General features: G+C 41.9%; 1 protein-coding gene across 3 annotated transcripts in view; it reads right to left on the minus strand.

Moving 5' to 3' along the window:
* Positions 1-13,655: 13,655 nt before the first annotated feature.
* MCM3AP (minichromosome maintenance complex component 3 associated protein) overlaps positions 13,656-20,719 on the minus strand; it is a 40,238-nt gene continuing 33,174 nt past the window's right edge. For all 3 annotated transcript variants that reach the window (XM_031461104.2, XM_031461094.2, XM_031461099.2), the window contains 5 exons: positions 19,950-20,207; positions 19,328-19,457; positions 17,487-17,693; positions 15,074-15,224; positions 13,656-13,942 (listed from right to left, as the gene is read on the minus strand). In XM_031461104.2, coding sequence (XP_031316964.1) covers positions 13,784-13,942; positions 15,074-15,224; positions 17,487-17,693; positions 19,328-19,457; positions 19,950-20,207 — 905 coding nt within the window. In that variant the 3' untranslated portion in view covers positions 13,656-13,783. The remainder of the gene's footprint in view (positions 13,943-15,073; positions 15,225-17,486; positions 17,694-19,327; positions 19,458-19,949; positions 20,208-20,719) is intronic.

Consider the following 20,719-nt stretch of genomic DNA (forward strand, 5'->3'; position numbering starts at 1 on the left):
GAGGGGAGGTGACAGGAGGGGTCTGACAGAAGGGAAGGTGACAGGTGAGGAGGTGACAGGAGGGGAGATGACAGGAGAGGGTGACAGGAGGGGAGGTGACAGGAGGGGAGATGACAGGTGAGGGGCTGACAGGAGGGGAAGTGATACGAGGGGAGGTGACAGGAGGGGAGATGACAGGAGAGGAGGTGACAGGAGAGGGGCTGACAGGAGGGAAGGTGACAGGTTAGGGGTCAGTGTATCTTCAGGGAGGCTGAGTCTAGGGAGGGCTTCACTTGTGGGACTTGGGAGGCTGAGGTGCCAAGCACCTGCCAGCCCAGGGGAGGGACCCACATTGGGAGAGCTTGGGCCACTTAGAGGAGACCCAGCAATTTTGAGGTCCCTGGTATAAGTAAAGGTGGAAGGCCTGAACTCTATGGGAAGGGAAAGAAAGTTGGAGACCCTGCTTATAGGACGGGTTGGGATTGGGGGGCAGGTAAAGTGGTCAAAGGGTGTGCAGCAGGAACCAGGGACTCAGCGGAGTTGGAGGAAACAGTGTGGACATTGAGGTCCTGAAAGTGGCTCTCCAGAAACCCACAGACGGCCTCATATCTTCATCTTCCACAGAAGCCCTGACATCAGGTCACAGCTTTCCCAGTCAGGTGAGTGTTTTTGTATCAATCCCTTGAGTCCTATCCCCATGCCAGGAACCCAAGAAAGCCAGAGGGGAAGGGGGGCTTGCAAAGGAAAACACATGTACATCTTCCCCCTAGTAGAATATCAGGCTGTTAGATGGTCAGTAAAGGACACTTCCTCTACTTAGCCTAGTTCAGAAACCAATGAAGAAGATACAGCAATAAGATGAATATATAGCAAATACCAGCCTTGCTACAGAAAAAAGGCTAGTCTGGAGGATGTGGTTTAGATGGACAATCAAGAGCACTAGTTACTTCCACCCATAAATCAGACACAGATACCTCCTAGTCTCTGCCCCAGGGGGAAAACTGCAGCCTCCACAGAGCTGCTGCATCAAGCACGTGCAGCCAAGTGCAAATGGGAATACGCCTGTCAGCCTGCTGACCCCAGAGAGTGTACCAAGAGGAGACTGAGCACACTTGACCTTGTCTGTTCTCCAAAATTCACCAATTCACACTTCCCTGGGAGTGTAAAAAAGGCTGGAAGTTTTTCTCCAGGGATGTCCCACCATGTGGAAACACAAAGCGTAGGAGTAAGGGTTCCACGTGGACATCTCAAACTCTTGACTCTGGCAGAGCTAAGGAAGGAAAGAGGTTTCAACTGAAGCAGAGTTTGAGTTTAGGTATTTTACTGGACTGGACTTTTATGAGCAAAATGATGATTCTCTTTTTTTAATTTCTAAGAAGAAAAGGGAAAAATTGTAAAATCTATCTGAGAAGTCACAGATAAGATTTTCTGGGGACAGTCATGAGAAAAAATAATGCTTCTCTCTACTTGCACCCTACCAATTCCAACTTGTTCAATAAACAGGACACAGAAGACTCTGAGGTTCTTGGCATGGACAACTGGGCATATTTACTAAAATAGAGGTTTGGAGGAAATTGTCAACTTAGGTTAGGAACATGTTAAGACAGAGATACCCATAAAACATTTAAGTAGACAGGTTGAGTATACTGGTGTTCAAGAGAGAGAGGACAAGACTAGAGAGAGGAATTTGAGAGTCATCTGTTTTCAGGTGATGTTTGAAAACAGTATTGGATGAACTCAACTAGGGAGTGAATATTCCAAACAGAAGAATTTCCAGGATGAGCCTTGGGGCACCAACCATTTCCAGTCTAGAGAGGAAGGAGTGGCCAGAGAGAAGAGAAAAGGTAGGGGAATGTGGAGTCAGAGAAGCCAGTGAAGACAAAGGTGATCTGTGCAGAGGTTTTAAAAGGATTGTAAAATGAGGTCAGAGAATTGGTGACTAGATGTGGAAAGACAGTTTACTAGTGACTGACAAGAGCATCTCAGGAGATGTGAGGAGAAAATCCTAGTGGCAGTTAAAAAGGGTGGGGAGGATTTCCAGTTAAACATGTTAGACTGAGCACAGGCATTGACTTCTATTTCCCACCTAAACTAGACTTACGTAAAGTAATAAAAGAGATAAAAACACACAGTGAAAGAATGAGAGTGGAAGCACCAGTAAACAAGAGAGGTCAACAAAATACAGAGGCTGGAAATGTAAGGAGGAGTTGATAACTGACTTAACAAGCCAGAGAAAGCTGAAACCCATGTGTAGGGATGAAGCGATTAAGAAAAGAGACCCTTCTTGCAAGTGAACCCCAGGAAGGTGCAGAAATTAGAAGAACTGGTGAAAAGTTTGAATAAGAAGCAGTGTGACAATAGATCCCTTCCCCTACCTGTGTGGAAGCCTACAACAGTTGAGTAGAGCAGGTGTGAACTCAGGCACAAGACACAGCTGAGGGCCACTGAAAGCAGGGGAGTTGAGTGAAAGTCTACATTCATGTGGGAGTCCCACTTCTCCCACTCAGCTATATATCTTCAGGCAATAAGAGGAGGATTTCTCTGGTGAAAATGGCTCCCCCAAAAGACCTGCAAACATTGGCAACTGGGACCCAGCAGAAAAGCAGAGAAGCCTATCAGCTGGCAGGCTGTATCTGTTAGCTTAGAGCATCCAGCAAGCTCTTCAGAGCCCCATCATCAACAGGAGCCAGACATTTGAGGAAAATCTCTACCATGAAAGACAAGAAAACAGAGAAAAAGGAAATTTTTTTAAAATGGAGGCGATTGAAAGTTACGGAAGACGATTTTGGCGAAACACGTCCTCACATGTTTTGGATGTTATACACATGAAACAAGAACCATCTGACATACTCTTTCCCTCCCTGCCTTATTTTTCTGCTTATCATCAATTAGCATGCCAAGTGTTTTGCATATTTATCTTGTTTACTGACTATCGCTCCATTAAAATATAAACTCTGTGAATATAAGCTCTATTCATTTGTTGCCATATCCCCAGTACTTGGAATAATGCCTGGCACATAGTGAATACTCCAAAATTATATACTGAGTGAATGAATGAATAGGGTTCTCTAAATAAGAAACGTTATGGGAAAAAACTCAAAAATTAAAAATATGGCATCAGTTTTTTAAAAAAAAAAATTTAACTTTTTAAATTGAAATATAGTTGGTGTACAATATTATATAAGTTACAGGTGTACAATATAGTGATTCATAATGTGGCAGCAGTTTTAAAGTCACTAGAGCAGGGAGATAAAATAGAGGAATTTTAGGACAGTAGAATAAAAAGATAAAGATATTAAAAATTGAAAAGAGAAGTGTCAAGATGGCTGAGTAGAAGGATGCTCGTACCTTACCCTCTCCCACCAATACACCAAGACTGACATCCACAGACCCACCCATCCAATCAGAACACCTGCTGAACTTTGACAGAACATTGCCTTCTTCAAAAGACAAAATATGCCACTAATCTGATAGGACAAAAGTGAAAAAGAAGAAAAAGGAAAATAGTGCAGGACTGGTCCCATGGGGAGGGAGCGGCAAAGGAAGAATAGCTCTCATTCCCTGGGTCTCCCCTTCTCCAATGAAGAGTCAGCAGGATGGAGGGGGAATCTCCTAGGCTTGGATCTGTACAGAATAGCCCTTGACTGACAGAACTAAGTTAAACAGGCACTAAGGATCCCCACGGCTCCCAGCCCTAGATGCGAACTGGCAGGTGTGGGAGGAGATAGACTCTGCTCGAGCCTGGCGGAGGACTCCAGCAGTCTGTACAGAGGCAACCTTGGGGGACTGCAGTGTGCTGTGCGCCACTGCTGGGAGGGTATACAGATCAGAACAACCTGGGTCCCTCATAAAATATGAAAGAAAAAAAAAGTAAAGTGACATTGCTGGTGTGCTTGTGAGGGGAGGGGTACTAAAGCCTTTGTCTCTTCAGACCTATGGCACGATTACTGGCGTGTTCTCGGGAGAAAAGAGGCGGAGCTCAGCTACAGCAACCATATCCTCTGGTGCGTGCCACCCAGGCAGAGGGGTTGAAACCTGAATGTAGGGGCTCCTGTACCTAGGGGGGGTCTGCAACTTCATAGGCTGGACTGATTTGTTTATAGCCCCAGGCAGATAGGAATGTTCTGCCCCGGTGCCTCTGTGAACTCATGCCTCTAAGACAAATGAACAAGGAGCAGAGTTCTGGCACAGAGCAAGGGCAAGGGCTGGTGCAGCCATTTTCTGAGTCCACCTATGAAGCACGGACCTGACATGGTGCAGGGAGCTGCTTGGAGCGGGGGAGCAACCCACCTGCCTACCATGCACTAGTTCAGCAAAGGGAGATGTGACCCACCTCCCTACCAACACTGGGAGCAGCACAGACCAGGGGCACAACCAGAGGGCCTCTGGGACCAGTGAGTGAAGTTCTCACAGCAGGGAAAAGGCAGGATCGGCAACAACCACAAAACACAAAGGAGGCCCTGTTCAATAGCCAGGGCAGGCTCTGGCTACCAGATCACCAGCTACACCCCCAACCAAAGGGATAACAGGCAAAAGGCAGGGAAGGAAGACTTGGCAACCACCCAAACTTAAGAAGGACCCCTCAACAAAATGATTAAGAGTGAACAATCTCCATGGGAATACATCCACTTTTTTTCTTTTCTTTTTTCTTTAACTTTTTAAATTTTTACTTTTAAAATTTTTTTTCTATTTTTTAATCCCTTTAAATTTTTTTTTAAAATATTTTTATTATTCTTTTGTCTCAATTTGATCTTTATTTTTGTTTTGTTCTTCTGTTACTGTTTACACTGTTTTCACGTTTTTTTCCTCCTTTAAGTTTTATAAAATTTGCTCTCAACTCGATTTTTATTTCTCTTCAATTTGTTCTTCTGTTATACATTATATTGTTTTTAAATATTTTTTTTCTTTAAATTTATTTTTTTAGTTTTATTTCTGCATCCACTTTAGATAAATAAATAAATAAACCCCTTAAGGACCACAGTAGATAACTGATACTCCATAAGCCATAGTATCAGAGAGATGTAAGTAAAATGAAGAAGCAGAGGAGCCACTCCCAATTAAAAGAACAAGAGAAATTCCCTGAAAGAATGATCAATTAAATAGACCTTGATAGCCTACTAGATCATGATTTCAAAAAAGCAGTGATCAAAATACTGAAGGAACTAAAAGAGACTGTATATAGAGACAGAGAATATGTCAAAAAGGAAATTGAAACTATAAAGAGTACCAATTAAAATTGGAAAACTTATTTGCTGAGATGAGAGCTGAGCTAAAGGCTGTAAAAAGTAGGCTAGATAATGCAGAGGAACAAATAAGTGACTTAGAAGACAGGACAACAGAAATCACCCAATCAGAACAGCTGAGAGGAAAACAAAAACCAATGAAAACAATATAAGGGACCTATGGGGTAATATAAAGCGTGCCAACCTAGGCATAATAGGGGTCCCAAAAGGATAAGAAAGAGCCAAATGGGATTGAAAAGGTATTTGAAGAAATCATGACTGAAAACTTCCCAAACCTAAAGAAGGAATCAGATATCCATGTACAGGAATCACAGAGGGTCCCAAACAAGAAGAACCCAAACAAACCCACACCAAGACATATTATAATCAGGATTGCCAGAGTTAAGGATAAAGAAATGATTCTAAAGGCAGCAAGAGAAAAACAAAGACTTAATTACAAAAGAACCCTCATAAGGCTTTCAGGTGATTTCTCTACACAAATACTGCAGGCCAGAAGGGAGTGGCAAGATATATTCAAAGTCCTGAATGAAAAAAAAGATGCAACCTAGGATACTTTATCCAGCAAGGCTATCCTTTAGAATAGAAGGAGAGATAAAGAATTTCACAAAGAAAAACTAGAAGAATTTAGCAACACTAAACCTATGCTAAAAGAAATATTGAAAGTTCTACTCTAAACAGAAAAGAAGCAGGATGCTACAGAAAGGAGAAAACCATGATTGGAAAGGTGATGACTACAATAAATTACAACAGAATAAACACGAAATTGTAAAAGAGGACATCGAAATCATTAAGGGTGGGAGAGGGGAGCAAGAAAATATAATGGAGTTTTTTCTTTTCTTTTTTTCTTTTTTCTTTTTGTTCTTGGTAGGATGGGTTTGAGTTTATATTACTATCTGTTTAAAACAAACAGATATAGTAATGGGTTAATATATGTGCAAAACAGGGTAACCACAAACCGAAAGCTTACAATACAGTTACAAGCACTAAAAAGAAACCAAGATAATACAAAGGAAAATTATGAAGCCACAAAAAGAAAACGAAAGGAACAAAGAAGAAATACCAAATCAACTGCAAAACCAAGTTCAAAATGAAAATTAACACACATCTATCAATAGTTACTGTAAATGCCAATGAACTAAATGCTCCAATCAAAAGACATAGAGTGGAAGACTGGATAATAAAACAAGAACCTACAATGTGCTGCATACAAGAAACCCACTTTAGGAAGAAGGACACACACAGATTTACAGTAAGATGATGGAAAAAGATATTCCACACAAATGGAAATGACAAGAAAGCAGGAGTAGCAATACTGATTTCAGACAAAATAGACTTTAAAATATAGGCCATAAAGAAAGAGAAAGAAGGCCTTTATAATGATTAAAGTAGCAATACAAGATGAGGCTATTACACTCATTAACATATGCACCCAATATAGGAGCAGCTAAACAAATACATAAAGCAAATACTAACAGATATAAAGGGAGAAATTGATGGGAATACAATCATTGTAGGAGACTTTTAACACCCCATTAACATCGCTGGACAGATCTTCCAGACAGAAAATTAATAAGGCAACAGAGAAATTAAATGATACAATAGAACAATTAGATTTGGTTGATATTTTCATAACACTACATCCTCCCACAATAGAATATACATTTTTTTCAAGTGCACATGGAATATTTTCTAGGATAGATCACGTAGTCAGGCACAAGAGAAGCCTCAACAATTTTAAGAAGATAGAAATTATTTCATTTTTTCTGACCACAATGCCATGAAACTAGAAATCAAGTATAGAAAAACAAAGGAGAAAAAAATGACAGCATGGAGATTAAACAACATGCTACTAGAAACCAATGAGTCAATGATGAAATCAAAGAAATTAAAAAATACTTTGAGACAAATGACAATGAAAACACAACCACACAGAGTCTATGGGGTGCAGCAAAGGCAGTGCTAAGGAAGTTTATAGTGATACACGCTTTCCTCAAAAAAGAACAATCTCAAATAAACAATCTAACCTACCAGCTAAAAGAATTAGAAAAAGAGGAGCCAAAAAAAAAAAAAAAAAAAAAAGTCGTCAGCAGAAGGAAGGAAATAATAAAGATCAGGGAGGAAATAAGTAAAATAGAAAGTAAAAAAAACAATAGAAAAAAAATCAATCAAACCAAGAGCTGGTTTTTTGAAAGAGTAAACAAAATTGAGAAACCTCTGGCCAAGCCCACAAGGAAGAGAAAAGAGAGAGCAAAAATAAACAAAATAAGAAAGGAAAATGGATTTCCAGTCAAGATGCTGGAGTGGTAGGATGACGAGCTTGCCTCTCCTTGTGACTACAATAAAACCACAACTGAATGCTAAACAACCATCGAAAAAAGACTGGAACCTAGCAAAAAACATCTTTGCAACTGGAAACAAAAAGGGAACCACAGCAGGACGGTAGGAGGGGCATGCTTGCGATATAATTGGGCCACATACCCCTCAGGTGGGCAAGCCACAAGCTGAAGATTTGTTAAGTCGCAGAGGCCCTTCCACAGGAGAGCTGTAAGCTCCACGTCAGGCTCCCAAACCCGGGTTCCAGCATTGGGAAGAGGAGACCCCCAGGACATCTGGTTTTGAAGGCCAGGGGGGCTTGGCTCTGGGAGCCTCACGGGACTGGGGGAAATGGAGACTCCATTTGCTTGGGAAACATACACAGAAACTCACGTGCACCAGGTCGAAGGGCAGAGGCAGTGATTTCATAGGAACCTGAGCCAGGCCTGCCTGCTGGATTTGGAGGGTCTCTTGGGGATGTGGGGGATGGCTGCAGCTCACTCAGGGGACATAAAAGCTGGTGGTGGACATTCCGGGAGTGTTAATCTACATGAACTTTCCTGGAGGCTGACATCTTGATTGGATCATCAGCACCAAGACCTAGCCCCATCCAACAGCCTATAGGGAAGCCTCAGGCCAAACAACATACAGGGTGGGAACACAGCCCCACCCATCAGCAGACTTCCCAAGCCACAGAGGCCTCTAGACACGGCCCTACCCACCAGAGGCCCAGGACCCAGCTTCAGCCAGCAGTGGGCAGGCACTGGTTCCTCCTGTCAGGAAACCTGCATAAGCCTCTAGTCCAGCCTCATCCACCAGGGGCAGATACTAGAAATAAGAAAACAATAATCCCAAAGCCTGTGGAAGGAAATCCACAAATACACAGAAAGATAGACAATATGAGGTGGCAAAGGAATATCTCGCAGGCCAAGGCACAAGATAAAATCCCAGAAGAAGAAATAAGTGATCAGGAGATAGGTAATTTATCTGAGAAAGAGTTTAATGATTTAAAGTTTAATGATGGCCAAGATGTTCAGAGAACTCAAGAGGAGTATAGATGCACAAAGTTTTAGCAAAGAGTTGGAAAATAAAAAGAATACCCAGAGTTGAAGAATAAAATCACTGAAATGGACAATACACCAGAAGGAACCAAGAATAGACTAAATGAAGCAGAAGAACAGATCAGTGAGCTAGAAGACAGATTAGTGGAAATCACTACTTCAGAACAGAAAAAAGAAAAAAGAATAAAAAGAAATGAAGTTAACTCTGGGACAACATGAAGCACACTAATATTCGTATTATAGATGTTCCAGGAAGAAAAGAGAGAGAGAAAGGACCTGAGAAAATTTTTGGAGAGATAATCACTGGAAAATTCCCCAACTTGGGAAAGGTAACAGTCACCCAAGTCCAGGACGCGTAGAGAGTTCCACACAGGATCAACCCAAAGAGGAACATACCAAAGCACACAGTCATCAAATTGACAACAATTAAGGATAAGGAGAAAATATTTAAAATTAGCAAGAGAAAAGCAACGAACAACATACAAGGGAACTCCCACAAGGTTATCAGCTGAGTTTTCAGCAGAAACTCTGCAGGCCAGAAGGGAGTGGCACGGTATATTTAAAGTGATGAAAGGGGGAAACCTACAGCCAAGAACACTCTGTCCAGCAAGGCTCTCCTTCAGACTTGAGGGAGAAATCAAAAGCTTCACAGATAAACAAAAGCTACAAGATTTCAGCACCACCAAGCCAGCTTTACAACAAATGTTGAAGGACCTTCTCTAAGTCATCAAACCACAAGAAAAGAGAACAGAAAGAAGAAAGAGAAAAAAAGAGATCAACATAAGATTGCTTTGGCTGTTGGGGGTCTTTTGTGGTTCCTTATAAATTCTGGAATTGTTCGTTCTAGTTCTGCAAGGAGTGTCGTGAGTATTTTGGTGGGGGTTGTGTTGGATCTGTGGATTGCTTTGGGTAGTGTGGCCATTTTGATAGTATTGATTCTTCCAATCCAAGAGCACAAGAAAGCTTTCCATTTCTTTGTGTCATTTCCGTTTTCGGAGTATAGGTAGCCTCCTTGTTTAAGTTTATATCTACACATTTTGTTGTTTTTGATGTAATGGAAATGTCTCTGTGAGTTATAAAATTCTGCTTTTTGAAGTGAAAAAAAAAAAGTGAATGAAGGGCCACGAATGGCAAAATATCTTTCTTTTTTATGAGTGAGTTGTATTCCATTACACACACACACACACACACACACACAAACACACACACACTCTGCATCTTCATTATCTATTCAACAATTGATGTGCACTTAGGATGCTTCCATATCTTGGCAATTATAAATAGTTAATAATTAATAGTTGTTAATAGGGTGTGTGTATCTTTTTGAATTAATTCTTATTTTGTGGTTGGCTTTATTCCTTTGATAACTATGTAAGTTTAAAAAGCTAAAGCTCTAAAGTTTCTTAGAAACAATGAACAGTACATATATATAAATTTAAAAATATATGTGCAGTTAAAAAAAAAGATCTAGCAAGCCATGAAAGACATGGAAGAAACTTAAAAGACATATTACTAAATGAAAGAAGCCAGTCTGGAAAGGCTACAAACTGTACAATTCCAGCCAAATGACATTCTGGAAAAGGCACAGCTACAGAAACAATAAAAAGATCGTGGTTTCCAAGGGTTTGGGGAGATGGAGGGAGGCAGGAATGAACAGATGGGGCACAGGGGATTTTTAGGGCAATGAAATTATTGTTTGATACTATAGTAGTGGATACATGTCATTATGCATTTGTCAAAAGCCATAGAATGTACAACATCAAGAGTGAACCCTAATGTAAACTATGGACTTTGGTTGATAATAATGTGCCCATGTTGGTTCATCAACTGTACCAAATATGCCACACTGATGAGGGATATTGAGGGAAGGGCAGTACATATGTGTGGGTAGGGAGGGTTATGGGTGAACTCTCTGTATTTTCAACTCAGTTCTGCTGTGAACCTGAAACTGATCTAGAAGAATAGTCTATTTTTAAAAAAAGAAAGGAAAATGAAGAAGTTATAACCAATACCACAGAAATACAAATTATCATATGAGAATACTATCAACAACTATATGAAAACAAAACGGATAACCTAGAAGAAATGGACAAGTTTCTGGAAACATACAGTCCACCAAGACTAAATCAAGAAGAAACTGACCACATGAACAAACCAATCACTAGAAATGAAATCAAATTAGCAGTAAAACACCTCCCTACAAACAAAAAGTCCAGGACCGAATGGCTTCACTGGGGAATTCTTTCAAGCATACAAAGCATACATCATACCAGTCCTTCTCAAATTCTTCCAGAAGACTGAAAAGGAGGGAGTACTCAGAAACTCATTCTATGAAACCACCATCACCCTGATACCAAAATCAGACAAAGACACTACCAAAAAAGAAAATTACAGACCAATATCACCGATGAACACAGATGCAAAAATCCTCAACAAAATATTAGCAAACATAATCCAACAGCACATAAAAAAGATCATACACCATGATCAAGTTGGGTTCATCCCAGGAACATGGGATGGTTCAACACATGCAAATCTATCAATGTAATACACCACATCAACAAGAGAAAGGACAAAAACCATATGATCAACTCAATAGATGCAGAAAAAGCATCTGATAAAATTCAACACCCATTTATGATTTAAAAAACCCTCACCAAAGTGGGTATAGAGAGAACATATCTCAACATAATAAAAGCTATCTATGACAAACCTACAGCCAGCATAGTACTCAACAGTGAAAAACTGAAAACCTTGCCACTAAAATCTGGGACAAGACAAGGTTGTCCACTCTCACCATTTCTATTCAACATAGTCTTGGAAGTCCTAGCCACAGCAATCCGGCAAGAAAAAGAAATAAAAGGGATCTAAATTGGAAAAGAAGAGGTGAAATTATCACTATATGCAGATGATATGATATTATATATAGAAAACCCTAAAAGCTCCACGCAAAAACTACTAGAACTAGTAAAAAAAAATTCAGCAAGGTAGCAGGATACAAGATTGATGTATAAAAATCAGCTGCATTTCTATACACTAACAATGAATCAACAGGAAAAGAAAGCAAAGAAACAATCCATTTTAAAATAGCACCCAAAGTAATAAAATAACTAGGAATAATTCTGACCAAGAAAGTGAAAGACTTATACATGCAGAACTACAAAAGATTACGGAAATTAAAGAAGACTTAAAAAAATGGAAAGATATCCCATGCTCCTGGATTGGAAGAATCAATATTGTTAAAATGCCCAAGACAATCTACAGATTTAATGTGATCCCTATCAAATTACCCAGGACATATTTCACAGAACTAGATCAAATCACAATTTCTTTATATGGAACCACAAAAGACCAGAGTTGCCAAAGCATTACTGAGGAAGAAGAAAGAGGCTTGAGGAATAACCCTCCCAGACTTCAGACAATACTACAGAGCTACAGTAATCAAAACAGCATGGTATTGGTATAAAAACAAACATATTGATCAATGGAACAGAATACACGAGCCCAGAAATGAACTCACAAACTTCTGGTCAATTCATCTTTGACAAAGGAGGCAGGAAGATACAATGGAATAAAGACAGTCTCTTCAGCAAATGGTGTTAGGAAAACTGGACAGCAGCATGTAAATCAATGAAGTTAGAATACTCCCTCACACCATACACAAAAATAAACTCAAAATGGATCAAAGACTTAAACATAAGACAAGATACAATAAATCTCCTAGAGGAAAATATAGGCAAAACATTATCTGACATACATCTCAAAAATTTTCTCCTAGAAGAAATAAAAGCAAGAATAAACAAATGGGACCTAATGAAACTTTACAAGCTTCTGCACAGCAAAGGAAACCATAAGCAAAACAAAAAGACAACCTATAGAATGGGAGAAAATATTTGCAAAAGATGAGACTGACAAGGGCTTGATCTCCAGAATATATAAACAGCTTATACCACTTAATAAGAAAAAAACAAACCCAATTCAAAAATGGGTAGAAGACCTAAATGAGCAATTCTCCAGTGAAGACATACAAATGGCCAATAGGCACATGAAAAAATGCTCAATATCACTAATTATCAGAGAAGTGCAAAATAAAACTACAATGAGGTATCACCTCACACCAGTCAGAATGACCATCATTCAGAAGTCGACAAATGATAAATGCTGGAGAGAATGTGGAGAAAAGGGAACCCTCTTACCCTGCTGGCAGGAAGGCAGTTTAGTGCAGCCATTATGGAGAACAGTATGGAGATTCCTCAAAAGACTAAAAATAGATACCATATGACCCAGCAATCCCACTTCTGGGCATATATTCAGAAGGAACCCTAATTCAAAAAGACACCTGCACCCCAATGTTCATAGCAGCACTATCTCCAATAGCCAAGACATGGAAACAACCTAAATGTCCATCAACAGATGACTGGACAAAAAGTTATTGTATATTTATACAATGGAATACTACTCAGCCATAAAAATGACAACATAATGCCATTTGCAGCAACATGGATGTCCCTGGAGAATGTCATTCTAAGTGAAGCCAGAAAGAAAAAGAAAAATACCATATGAGATCGCTAATATGTGGAATCTAAAAAATAAATAAATAAATAAGATGACAAATGAACTTATATAAAAAACAAAACAAAACAGATACACTCACAGACATAGAATACAGACTTGTGGTTGCCGGGGGAGAGGGGGGTGGGAAGGGATAAACTGGGAGTTCAAGATTTGCAGATACTGACAGGTATATATAAAACAGATAAACAAGTTTACACTGTATAGCACAGGGAAATATATTCAGTATCTTGTAGTAGCTCGCAGTGAAAACGAATTTGAAAATGAATATATGTATATTCATGTATGACTGAAGGATTGTGCTGTACACCAGAAACTGACAACACTGTAAACTGACTATAACTCAAAAATAAATAAATAAATGTTACACACAGAAACACGAGTTGGCAGACATCAGTCAGAAGAGGTCATGACAACAGGTAAGAGTATCAAAGACATTACACAGGATGAAACAGCCTTTCATTCTGGAAACTGAGGAAGACCTCACTAGATATTCCAGTGGTTTATTTTGCATGATTAATAATCGTATTTCCAACATGCATCAAGCATCTGAGAATAACATTATTTTGAGTAAAAGAAAATCTTCTGGAGAGACCCTCCCTCTCTCACAGCAGCTCAAATGTCCACCATATCCAGCAGTGCCGAGAGATGGAGCTCAGAGGCAACTTCCTCTTCCCTTGAACTCCGGATCAGCCCTTCTAGGTGCTTCAGCCGTTCAGTCAGAGATGTGCCTGTTACCTCTGACAACTGCAGTTGCTCCCCTGTCCTTTTATTCTATTTGAACAAAAGAGAAACTAAAAATAGTTTTGGGATATCCATAAACCAAGATAAATTCTCTTTAAAGGCACTAAATCTGGCTCATGTCAGAAACCTCTGCTGGGACCTGCTGGGCTCAACAAACCCCTCTCTTGGCATCTATCATACATCCTGCCAGTGTCTTCCAGGACGTATACGTACAGCTGGTATCATCTGCACATGGAATGCCTCTCTTCTGATTCTACCATGAACAACTTCCAGTCATTTTTGTAAAATATCATTCTCAAAGGCTAGGAACTATTACATCATATATATTGTAACTGCTGAACCAAACTTCCCTCTTTGGATATTTAGTTTCCACTTTCATGCATAATTAACTCTACAGTGAACAAAAATACAGTAACTTTTGTCATATATAGTATTTTCTTTAGGGCAGAACTGTTAAGTCAAAGCATACAAATATTTTTAAGGTATCTGCCCAACTAAGAATTGGAAACAGTATGTCATCTTAATGTGTTTTTCTCCCCAATGAAGGGCTTCCTAAAAGCCACTCCAGGAGCACACATTTGACCTGTCCAGAGCTGTACACGTACCTATGAGTGAAACTCTGCTTTTGCTTCTTTTACCAGTGAAAGAAGGGTGCTGAGGTAGAAAGACCTCGAGCTTTGGAGCCAGTCGGGTCTGGCTTTGAAAAGTAGCTTTGCCAATGACCCACTGAACACTCATGGGTGAGGCCCTTGACTTCAATAAGCGTACCCTCCTCACTCATTAATTTTCCTCAGGGAAAGTTAACCCCAGAAAAGGAGAGATGTGTGATGCCCCAGCTTGGACAGTAGTGCTCCGGAAACTGGATTGCTGTGGTCACCTCTGTTACTCTCCTCAGTGCTTTGCTGCGTGTCAGCACAGGACTATGGGTTTTGTTCAACTCTTAAACATGTTTCAATTCCGTTCTTCATTCATTTCATAAGCAGAAACTCAGAATTCGTTGAGCCACCTTAACATTGACAGATTAAGTTAAAGAAAAAATCTAATTTAAGATAATAATTTATTGGTCATCATAGCATACGATGAATCAAGACATGACATTTTCCCCAGCCATTCTCTCAGTCTTTAACTCGAATACAAATGCCAAATGCACTTTCTTCTCACCTGAGGGCTGGTGGTCGTAGACGCTCTCATCACAGGTTCAGCAGTCTGAGGCAGAGACACCAGAGTCTGAGGAAGGTAGAGCGGAAGGGACACCGAACCTGTAAATGCTCCTGAGTCTTCTGACAAACACTGCTGAAGCTGATCTTCAAACCTGAAACATTTGAGCATTAGGAAGCAAAAATTTAACTATCACTCACTTTTCTCCTATGTATACTTTAAATTTTTAAAGCTTTGCTTTATACTAAGGATGGAACTAAGTTATGACATCAACTGAGAAGCAGAAATGTACTCTTAAAAAATTAATATCTTCTCTTTAACTTATAAATCCTATTTATATTTAATGAGAAAGGTGGCATTTATCCAAAACAATTGCTTTTACATGTTACTTAACATTGCTTGTAATATTCTCATTTGGTTTATCTTCTCCAGCTTATTTTGGTATTGTGTGTCTATAATTAATTTGTGTCTCTTTGGATTATCCAAATGTATGGATTGATCTTTACAATTTAAAATTAACTCAAAGTAACATCTCACTGCCACCCCACACACTCCAGAGCTGTCCATTCCAAATACTAGTCTTTTCAAGAAAAACAATCTGATCCAAACTGCTTAAATGATACAGACCTAGGAAAATCTACTTTTAGAAATCATGACACATTCATTCACTCTTCCAACATGTATTTATCAAGCCCCTACCAAACACTAGCGCCATTCTGCATACCAGGGATACAGCACTGAAAACAAAAACAGAAACAGACAAGGCCCAGCTGTAGGCAACTTACACTTTAGTGAGGGAGACAGACAAGGAACATACGACAAGGGAGATGTCTGAAGACGAGAGAGACCAAGCAGACGTGGAGACAGGCGGGACTACAGGGACAATAAGGAAGTCCTCGCTGAGGAGATATGACTAGAGACCAGAAGTGGGTGCAAGGTGAGCCAAGGGGCTACTGGGGTGGCTGGGGAGTCCCAGGCAAAAGGAAAAGCTAATCCTAAGGCCTGCTTGGGCACCACCTGGCGGTTGGAGGGAGCAGAGATCAGAAAGGAAACGGGAGGTGGACCACACAGGGCCTTGCCCACTTGTGAGGATTCTGCCTTTGACCTGGTGAGAGTAAGCCACCGGGAGGTTGTGAGCAAAGGAGAACCACGACCTCTGCCTTACACTTGAAAGGCTTACACCAGTCTGCTGAGACTAGACTACAGACTACTGCAAAAATGGTCCAATTCTGAATACATTTTGAATAGAGCCAACAGGGTTTGTGGGTGGACTGGAAGTAGAGGGATGGTCCCAAGGCATTTGGCCTGGGGAGCTGAAAGGGTGAAGCCACCATCAACTGAGAAGACCGCTGTAGGAGGGGCTGGTTGGGGGAAACTGGCAATCAGATTTGGGTATGTTAGCTCTGAGATGGCTGCCAGGCATCTTAATAGATGTCTAATGACGATTTTAAGGGAGGACTAGGATACTGAGATCTGGGGTTCAGAAGTGATCTTAGGATCTGAGATATAAATTTGGGGTTGTCAGAATATTGATGTTACTTAAAAATCCATCAAACTGGATGAAATCACTGGGGACTGGGTACAGATAACACACTTAGCCAAGGGAGGTGGGGGGTGGGAGAGGACATGTGGGGCTGCTGGAGCCTCGGGTTCATGGTCAGTTCAGCTGCAGGTTGCAGTGACCCTGACCAGAGGAGATATGAGCAGCAGGGACGGGCTGCAGGAGACTAGGAAAGAGGACCGAAGAAGTGAGAATCAGACTGTTTTTGAATTGACTATTGAGGGAGCAGAAACATGGGGGTGGTGACTACGGAGGGAGATGGGGCCAAGACAGGGAGACATGGCAGCATGTTTTCACGTCTGTGTGCTGAAGGGGACATGAAGGACTCTCACTGGACGAATGTCCTTGAGCAGGTGCAGATGAGATTCCAGCCAAGGGGAGAGACTGACTTTGCCCACAGGCTAGACACAGGGAGGCTGGTGGAGGGGAGGGGCAAGGGGGCATGAGGACCCAGCAAACTCCCTTCTGGCCGGTTCTTTCTCAGTAAAACCATAAACAAGGGTGGAAGAAGAGGCAGGGAGGGTCTGGCCTGCTGTTCGGGGTGGCATCGAGGCCCTGAGGCTAGCCTAGAGGGGGAGCGGGCAGGTGCCAGCGCTCCCCGCCCACCCAGGGGCTTAGCCAGCCAGCCGCACTCACTTCTCTCTAGGAAACTTTAAACTTTCAGGAATAAACCATCAATGAAACTGATTTCAAATAACAACAGTTTAAGCCATACCACCGAGGGCACTGCATCTGTCCTCCGAGAGCTTACACTTCACGTGTCTGACTTGCCTTCTTTTTTAAACAGTCTCGTCCTTGCTAACCCAGCATGAAGCAGCCCAAAGGACACAACGAACCCCAGGGAACGGGCTTCACCTCTTGCTCTCCTCTTTCTCCAGCAGCAGACCGCTAGACAGACACTGGGCCAGGAGCTCCTGGGCAGAGGCTCCCTGCGTCAGCTCCTCCGCGCTAGGAAGCCGCCCCTCTCGGCCACGCTCCACGTTCCTCTTCGCTTGGCGGGGCATGTGAAGAGACGGGGTGGAAAGCTTGTTTGCAGAAGGATGAAGAGGCCTTATCCCGAAACTGTAAGAACAGGAGAGGGAGGAAGGGTTCCTCTGGCATCAGGTAGAGTGGGGTGCTTCGGGGTCAGGCACGGGCGCAGAGGGTGGGCAGCCTCTGCTTTTCCAAGACTTTCTGCTCTCCGGGCAGCTGGGCTCTCAGAGCTTCTCTGTGCTGAGTTTTGATTCCCATTCCAGGGTCATCAGCAGGTTGTTTTCCCCTAACGTTGGCATGGTTCTTATGTTTGCATCTAGCTCCTAAATCCATCTAGAAGTAAAGTTTACAGCAGCAGGAGACAGGGGTCTAATGTTTTTTCTAAACAGGTGCCAATGTCTGTCCTCCCTCCACCAATTAATTTGGAGTGGCACTTGTGTCACATACGGTTCTATTCCTATTCTGACCCATTTGGCCACAGTAACTATTACAGAACAGACCTTTCTTGTCAAAATTTTCTCAGCAACTGCTACACATTTTCTCATCCTGATGAATTTTAGAATTAACTTGTCCAGATCAGGATAAAACATTCTTTTGGGTTTTTGAGCAGAAATGCCCTGACTTTATAGTTTGAGAACTGACATTTTTATAGCATTGTGTCCTCCCATCAACAAAGCCTAGCCTGCCCCTCATTTATTCTGGTTTCCTTTGCACCTTCAGGGCCCTGAGAATCGCTTTCACAGGGGTTGAGCACCTCCCCTGGTCAGTTTGTGTCCATATGTTCTAGTTTTATTGCTGCTGTAAATGAGAATTTTTGTACGTTGTAGGTTGATCTGTCTGTTCATCTTGCTGAATGCTGAATAGTTCGAAGGGTGTGACTGTTGATTATCTTGAACTGACAATTTTACTGTCTGGAAATGACAGTCTGTCCTTCCTCTTGATAATTTATGCCACTGTATCTGTGTCCCTACACTGGGCAGGGTCTCCAGGACAACAGTGAACAGCAGTGATGTCAGGGAGCTCAACTTAAAATTTTAGTGTTTCTCCTGTTTTACCAAGAATACCAAGAAGCATGTTTTGTTGGGTTTTTTTTTTTTTTTTTTTTTTTTTGGTAGTTTTACAGTAGATAGCCCTATCAAGCTAAGGAATTTTTTACTCAAATTTGATAAGAAATTTTATCAGGAAAGGGTGTCCAATTTTCTTCTCGGGGAGAGGGGGCAGGAATGTGTATAAATCTCAAGGAAAGCATTTCAACACCTACTGAAATGATCATTTATTTTTCTCTTACAGCAGCAAATTACACGAACACATTTCTATTCTTGACATTGTTTAGTGTGGTATAAACCGAGCTTGTGAGTTTTTTTAAGTGAGCTTGTGAATTTTTTTATGTACTGCATGACTGCATATGCTAACATTTTACTTGGTATTTCTGACCCAGGTTTATAAGTGAGATAAGATGTCAACTTTCTGCAGTCTGTGGTTATATTATGGATTTCAGGGTCAGGTTCATCTGATAAACAAAATGAGATGCTTGCTTTTCCTAGCTCTAGATCAGTTTCTACTACATGGGAATGATCTGTTCTTTGAGCATCTGTGGGAACTGTCCCACAATGGGTTGGATTCTGTGTATAGAAAGTGAATTTCGGTTGTGAACTCTGGAAGAGAATATAGTTCACTGTCTTGACTGAGGGATGACAGAAACACACAATGAACACAGATCTCACCGGCCGTGACTCAACTGTAGCTCCTTCTGCGTCTGCATTCTGGCTTGTTCCCACGACAAAGGAATGTCATATTTTTTCAAGTCGTCTTTAAAAAAATACACACATATCTGACCATCTTCACTCAGTGCCTCTGAGAAAACAACACAAAAATAAGAAGAGACAAGAGTATCAAAAGAGCAGTAAGTGACCACTTGACGTTTGCTTAAATTCACCGACTTAAGGACAAGCCCTTCTGATTAATTAAAGTCACACAATTCTGTTTCTCCCACACTTGAGCTAAATATGCTCCAAGTGTCCATGGTCATTCAAGGTCCCGAGAGGCTCAAGTCCAGATGGGCACAGCCGGTGTGACTGCTCAGAGCTTCAGAAGTTGCTCTAACTTAAAATCAACCCAGGGGACCCATTTCAAGGAGATGAGTCCAGGCTCTCCCAGAACCTTCTCAGCTCTTCCCAATGTTTATAAGTCACCTGGAAGTCACTGGCCTGAAGAGGCAGTCCTAAGGAAAGGAAGGGTGGGGATCCATAGGAAAGAAACAAACATCAAGTAAACATCTTTCTTAGCTAAAACTGGACCAGGAAAGTCTCACGAGGAGCCAGCCCTGCAGTGCCGAGCGCTAAGCACCTGATGTGACAGGAAGCCTGGGGGGTGTCCAGTCCCTCAGCCTGTGGTTGATGCACAAGGCAACGATGTCATCCCATGGGATCTCGGCAACGGAGGGCCCTGGCCCCGGGCCCGGCGAGGGGCTCTTGCTCTTCCACCTGCGGTACGTGCTGCGAAGCAGGCTCTCCACCTGGGACTGGAGGACGGGCTGCGTGTGGCGAGAGCTGGGGATCTGGGAGGCATACTGGACAACCATGGAGCACACAGGGAGCCAGGGAGCTGGAGAGAAAGCACCTGGTGAGTCACACTTTGGCCAAAGTACAAGTGGAAACCTGTGTAAAATGTTCTTCACCCTCTATCTTCCTAGGAAAAAGCAACTGTGAAATCGAGAAGTTTGCCTTCAACTTTGAATACAACAAACTACAGCTATTGAGGAAAAGCATCTCCCGCTCCCTTACCATCCAGGTAAGGGATGCAAACAGTCACCCAGGTCAGAATTCACAACAGAGGGTCCGTCCCAGAGGCTCTGACTGCACAGTCCTGTGGTTGCACCCAATAATCTGTATTTGACCGAGCACCCAGGGAGGTCTGGTCCCAGAGGCACTGGGGAGCCCTGACCCAGCTCACAGCCGAGGATGTGCATGGTGCGGTCTGTTTCCCTTTGGGCTCCTTCAGTTAACAAATGTCTGTCAGAACTATAGGAGACTGCCCCTCAAAATTCTGAAAGATGCCCGAGGCCTCTGTTTTACGCAGTCTGAAGGAGAATGGCCCTGCCAAGGCCACATGCCGTG

This window comes from Camelus dromedarius, chromosome 2, assembly GCF_036321535.1.
Source record: "Camelus dromedarius isolate mCamDro1 chromosome 2, mCamDro1.pat, whole genome shotgun sequence".
In the NCBI taxonomy this organism is placed as follows: Eukaryota; Metazoa; Chordata; class Mammalia; order Artiodactyla; family Camelidae; genus Camelus; species Camelus dromedarius.